Raw genomic sequence first — 6644 nt, forward strand, 5'->3', positions numbered from 1 at the left:
CCCAGCCACGGGGGAGAATTCAGAGGGACCGCTAGCTCATCACGGGTGCAGCTTCTGGCACCCCTGCTGGGTCTCGACTGTGGGCCAGTGGAGAATGGTTTGGGGGGCTGAGCGGCAGGTTTGAGGAGAAGATGACAAAGTTTTTGGATGTGTTGAGACGGAAGAGCTCAGGGGACACACAGAAGTTGTCCACAAGTGTTGCAGGAAGCGACACCTGATGAAAGAAATTGGATGCTCAGACAACTTTGTTAGAGGAAGGAGAATTTAATGCCAGCAGAGTGCATGAGGCTTTAAGCACACCAAAGCGCGAGCTCTCTTCAGTTAGAATTCTTACAGCTTGTACACCCCTGTAACGTCTATGCAAGGGGTGCGTGATTCCTTTGTCTGAGGTTCTATGTGCACCTCCTGACTCAGGATGGGAGGGGGGGCTGCAAGGAGGAAGAAATTCCCGGACCACCAGTTCTATCTATTTACAGATCGTTTCTAGTGTAGGTGTGTGACAAGTCTTCAGAAGGCCATTCAGAGATCTACAGGATGTGGTTAATCTATAACCAGCTGAGTCAGGCATTTCCGTAAGCCCCTTCCTTTGCATTTCTCACATGCCTCCTCTCATAGACAGAAGTTGGCCACATGGCCCCGGAGCCCGGGAAGCGGGAATATAGATTTGGGGAAAACTACACGTATTTGCTGAGCACCTAGGTGTGTTCCAGGCACCGGGGAAAACCACATCGTGGAGTGAGAGATGTGATAAGGAGAAATGGAACAGCATAAGGTGGGGCGCTGCTCTTTCTCCTCCAGCTAGGGAGGCGGAAGAAGGCCCCCCTGAATGAGGAACGGGGCAGCAGAGAGAATCTGCATAAGCACGGGCCTGGCCAACAAAACAGTAGGGGCGAGTATCATGAAGTGACACAGGGCTAGGCCAAGGTTCAGGGGATGACGAGAGGTCCGCGGAGCTGCAGCAGGAAGGGACGGGGGCAGGAAGTAGATATACTAGGCCACTGGGAGGATTAGGGGTTTCATTCTGAATGGAATGAGAAGCCACTGGCTGACTTGAGCCAGAGTGTCCTAATCCTATCTGCACTTTAGAGCCATTCCAGCTGCCCTGGAGAAGATCGGGTCCTTTCCAAAAGATCTCTGAGCAGATTAAAGCCCCAGGTTTGCTAAGACTGTCCTGAAGCACAGATTGAGGAGATAACAGGTGGGAGGTGGGACTCTATCAAACAAGAGACACAGGAGCTGCGAAGAAAGACTGAGCTGCCAGCTCTGCCATTTTCTGGGACTAGAAAAAAGACGTGTCCATCAGACTTGACGACTCGGCGACCTGAAGGAGAGCAAGTTTGGGGAAAATGAGGGTGGAGGGGAGACGGCTAGGGTGAGGGCAGAGGAAAAACACGAGAACCTACATTTATCCTTAGTTTTCTCTTCCCCCTTCACGATTCCTTTTTGAGTGTGTGTTTATCACATAACATGTGCATGTATATAACTTATAAACAATAAATATGCATCTACTGGAGGTTTGTGTTCGAATTTTTAATACTGATAGAAGATGAAATGGAAAAGGTTTGGAGACCATCGGGGGCCACAGTGGCTAAAAAGATTAGTGCAGATGAAGGAGAAATGATGCTTTGGGAGAATTGGAAAATGTCAGGAGGTGGGAGGTACCTTGGATGCTGATCAAGGTCAGTCAAGGTCAGGGCAGTTAGCAAGCGAGAGAGTTGGAGGTGAGGAGGAGCTACAGACCACATTTGTTCACTGCTGTATCCACTGTGCTGGTAACAGTGGCTGGAATCCAGCAGAGGCTCGGGGAATGTTTTGTTTGAAGGGATGAGTCTTGGCGGGGAGGATTGGAAGTGGTGAAAGCAGAACAGCATGAGGCTGAGCTGCTGTAGGGACGAGCAAAACTGGGGAGACATTGCCAGCCTCAGGATGACACATCCATCACCCAATTAGGCAGTTGGAAAGCAGTTTTCACAAGTGGTTTCCACATTTCTGGATTTCATAAGCCAAAACTGGGTGATCTAACATTGGGCTGCCTACTTTTAATATCGCAAGCAAAGACACTAAAACATACGTACGTACATACATACATACATACATACATACATACATACATACATAAATCCCAACTACTATCATAATGAGAAATAGGCAAGTTTTTAAAAGGGCATTTTACTATACACAAAGAATGCGATCACAGAATTTCAGTCCTTTAAACTGAATAGAGTTTTCTTTATGGAAACGTCACTACATTGCCCTCTATCCTGATGTCACTTAAGCACAGGAGATAGGCTTCAGGAACAGGAGGGCAGCAATTCTTGTCATTTTCGTTATGGAAGGGCTTGTGGGCAAGGCATGCAGGTGGCTTCCAGAAGCTGGAAAAGGCAAGGAAACAGATTCTCCCCTGGGGCCTCCGGAGAGGAATGCAGGTCTGCCGACCCCTTGACGTTAGCTCAGTGAAACCTGGGTTGCACTTATGATCTCCAGAATTATAAGGTAATAAATTTGTGTTGTTTTAAGCCACTAAGTTTTTGGTAACTTGTTACAGCAGTCACAGGAAACTCATGCAGATCTTGGTTCTGGGAATCGGGGGAAGCGGCGACAAACACCTCAAAATATGGAAGGAGTTTTGGCATTGGGCGATGGGAAGAGGCTGGAAGAATTCTGAGGAGCATGACAGAGAAAGCCTAGATGGCCTTGAACGGACTGTTGGTAGAAATATGAATGTTAGTATTTCGCTGTTCAATGGGTGGCCAGGCTGTGCAGCCAAGGTTAAAAGGTAGGTTAGTGCCACCTAGGGGAGAGACCAATGCATGAGTCAAGGTCACTGAGGACAGACAGTTTGCACGCCAGCATCAAGCAGTGCAGCATCTACTTCCACTACAAGAGAAGAGAAAGAACGTGCACAAAATCCAGCCCCTTACAACGTGTCTGTGCCCGCCTCCCCCTACTCTGCAGCTGTGGAGGGCAGTGTGGCTGTACCCCAACTCCTTTTATAATTTTCATAATTATCCCTTGAAACGGCACCTAGCATTCCAACCAGTTGATTTGTCATCATTTATTCAATCATTCCCTACTTTATTTTTTGCCAATAGCGATAATTCTGAAATGAGCGCCTTTGTTTAATATTTTACTGACTTATTTAATACCAGTAAGTATAATTGGAAATAATTCAGTTGTATTTCTTTAAAAGAATTTCATTTGCTCTTCCCCCATGAAGAGACATTACTCCAAATTCATAAGACGAAACACAGACAAAGAACTAACACAGGAGAAGCCTCCTAGATCTAGGCAATCAGGCCCGACTGGGTTTCTGGGTCTCCTCCCCAGGTTTCTAGGGACCCATGGCAGGCAGTGTCTTTTCCCCTCCTTGGTGCAATTGGGGAGCTTCTGGTTTGGGGCTTGGCAGAGGCAAAGACAAAATCCATGCTGTGTGGGAAACTTATCAGCACATCCAAGGAAAATGTGTTCCTGGGGAAAGTCGGCAGGGTCCAGAGGCCAAAAGGGTAATAAACCACACAGACCCAGGGGAGAGAGAGCTGGTTCTGGGGAGGCGATTAGCGCCAAGCAGGACCTGGTGTCACCTGGGAGGCAGAGCACACCTCTCACCTGAACAGGATGGAGATGCCCAGCCCACCCAGGAATGCGGTAAGTGCCAAGTCTACAAAACTGTCACTGTCACTGTCCCTGTCCCTTTCCCATCAGGAGTGGGGAGCTGCAGAGGGAGGGGAAGGCTCCTGAAATGCTCCTAGCCAGGAGAGGACAGAAATGCTCCTGCCTTTACTGGGGTGGGCGGCGGAGGGGGGGCGGGTCGCCAGCCCTGGAAGATCAGTGGACGGCAAGCAGCTTTCTCAGGCATCTCAGCTCAGACACGCAAGAGGGAGGCTGAGTCCAGCTCTGATGAAGTGTGAGAGACTGGATGACGTTGGAGAGGCCACCCTCCCTCCAACCCCTACCCCTGTCCTGTTCCCCAGCCCCGAAGGTGCCTGAAGCCTGCATCTGCTCTTCTCTATCAGGCTGGCTCACTGGTGAAGGGCTGTTGGCAGTCAGGCAGCTGGTGGTGGGTACGGGGGGTCAGGGGTGCTGTTAAAAGCAAGCAGAAGAGTTAGGGCTGGTCCAGGGCCATGGCTCTGAACCAGCTGGTTTCTCGAAGTCCTGGGAGCCACAGACCTTGCCCCAATTCTACCACCCCCTCTTCAGACTCTGGCTCCGGGGCCATTCCCCCTGAGCTGTCTTGGGGGCTGTGGTAGCCATGGAAGCACAGTTGCCTTGGTTTTCCTGAGGGCTTGTCCCGGAGCAAAAGACAAGCTTCACGCGTGCTCAGGGCCTCTGTCGCTCCCTTCACCTGGAACATTCCACCCCAAGATGCTCCCAGGCTGCTCCCGCTATTCCAGGTGGGGCTCAGCTCAAAGGCGCCTCCTCAGAGAGGCCTTTTCTGTCCACCCTACTAAACATGACTCCTCTTTTCTAACTGACTTCTACCCTTCTAACCTGTTACCCTGCTTCATTGTACTCAAAGCATTATTGTTATTTGGAATTCTCATATCTGGTTTTTTTTTTTTTTTTGGCCCCCCCACCTTATTAGAATGTAAGCTCTACAAGGGCACCACGATGGTGGACCTTTTACCGAAGCACCTCCTTACCTTACGCAGGGCCAGGCACATGCTCAGATGCTCAGATATATTTTCCAGGAATGGATGTGATGGAGGAACAAGAAACGATGCCATCACGCTCCTTACATTGCCCCGCCCCCCCCAACACGTTTCGGAGCCCAGAGAGCCTCACCCTCGGCCTTGGCTCGCCTCCCCACCAGCCACCACGTCCACCTTCTCTGGGTCCCTTACTTCCGGCCCAGCCTCGGCCCCACTTCCGGAGGTCTTAAGTTCCAGTCCCCAGGGTCCCTGACTGTAGACCTCATCTCTCACAGAGGATCCAGCCCACGCTGGTTTTGGCGACACTGAGCGCAGCGTTTGGCTCGGCCTTCCAGTATGGCTACAACATTGCCGTGGTCAACACGCTGCACAAGGTAGGTACAAGGGGACTGAGAGACTGCCACCATTTTCCTCCGCGGGGGCCGCCATCTTCCTTCCGGAAGTCGCCATCTTCCTTCCGGAAGCCGCTGTTCTCTCTAAGTGTTCCCCTGGATGCCCGCCTCTGGTGAGCGGGGGGAATGACTAGGGTTGTTTCTCCTTGGGGTGTCATTCTTTTCGGGAACATCGAGACACGAGGTGGGGGGTGGGGAGTACCTAGATTCACTGCCCAGTTGTTTTGGGCCTTAGTCCCACTGCCCTTACCCCGAGAAGACCACTTGCAGAGAGCAAAGGGGATGGGCTCAAAGACGGAACCCCGGGGCATGTAGGGAGTGGGGTTGGAGCTGGGGGAACCAAAGGGAAAAGAGAAGGGGTCCATATCAGGCAGGGACGAACCTGAGGGCAGAGTGTCCCCAAAGCTTGGGAAAAAGACATGAATCAGGGAAGGGGGATATGCCCACTGATGAGTCAAGAAGAGGACTGAAAACTAACCAGTAGTTTTGACCTCATGGAGGGCATGAGCGCCCTTGACCAGAGCAGCTGAGGTGAGAGCTGGAGGCAGTGGGTCAAGAGAGAATGCGTGGGATGGAGTAGTGGCAGCAAGGACAGACTGCTTTCTGCAATGTCGCTGCACAGGAGAGCAAAAAGTTCAGTGGGTTTAGTGAGAGGAGATGAGGGGAGCATGTTAGATTTTCATAGGGCAAGAGTCATGTTTGTATATTAAGGGAGGACGATGCAATAAAGAGGGATCGACCAGTGATGCAGGACAGACAGGGGACAATTACAGGGAAAAAGTCCCTGAAAGAGCAAGGACAGGCCTCACTGTTACCGTTCATTTGGGTACATAAGTTCTGCTGTACTTTTAACATCAATGTCATCGGTTTATAGCTACACTTTATTCAACATCTGCTTTAGAGAAGGCACTGCTGTAGTTGCTCATGGCATATGTTAATATGCTTATAATTATTACCATCGATGGGACATCTTTTCTCAGTTAAGTAATGTAGTGACACTATATCACATTGAATACTTACAAGTTCTCTATTTGATATATATTCTTTCTATAACCAATAAGGAAACTAAGGCTTATAGAGGTGATATAACTTGCCCAAAGTCACACAATTAGTCACAATATTTATGTTGCCTCTTGCAGAGTAAGGTCCTGCAAAGTGAATTTTTAACAACTTTTTGTGTAGTGTGGTTCCTCATCTCACCCCATCATACAGTAGGCTTTTTTATTCTCAGAGAATAGCAGAGAATCAATCGTGTCCTAGGAGCACAATGACAAAAGGCAACTGAGAACATTACCTCAGCATCTCTCGTGAGCTGCCCAATATTTTTGGCTACCGATGGGGCAATATTTTCCAGGTCCTGAAGTCATTTTATAATGACATCTACTTTGAGCGACATGGAACGTTCATGGACGAGAAGGTTATGCGGCTCCTGTGGTCTTGCACCGTATCCATGTTTCCCCTGAGCGGCTCGTTGGGTTCGCTGATAGTTGGTCTGCTGGTTGACACATGTGGCAGGTAAACAGAAAGTGTGTGCTGTTCTCACTTAAACTTCACATTAGTAAACCACACTGTCTCTTGGTGGTTATGCACTTAGTGGGGGGTT

General features: G+C 49.7%; 1 protein-coding gene across 1 annotated transcript in view; it reads left to right on the plus strand.

The window, feature by feature from the left end:
- Positions 1-3615: 3615 nt before the first annotated feature.
- Positions 3616-6644, plus strand: part of LOC105307225 (solute carrier family 2, facilitated glucose transporter member 7-like) — a 23899-nt gene continuing 20870 nt past the window's right edge. Inside the window, 3 exon segments of the mRNA XM_023524642.1 lie at positions 3616-3645; positions 4925-5023; positions 6396-6556. Coding sequence (XP_023380410.1) covers positions 3616-3645; positions 4925-5023; positions 6396-6556 — 290 coding nt within the window.

This window comes from Pteropus vampyrus, unplaced genomic scaffold (genome assembly GCF_000151845.1).
Source record: "Pteropus vampyrus isolate Shadow unplaced genomic scaffold, Pvam_2.0 Scaffold484, whole genome shotgun sequence".
NCBI lineage: Eukaryota > Metazoa > Chordata > Mammalia > Chiroptera > Pteropodidae > Pteropus > Pteropus vampyrus.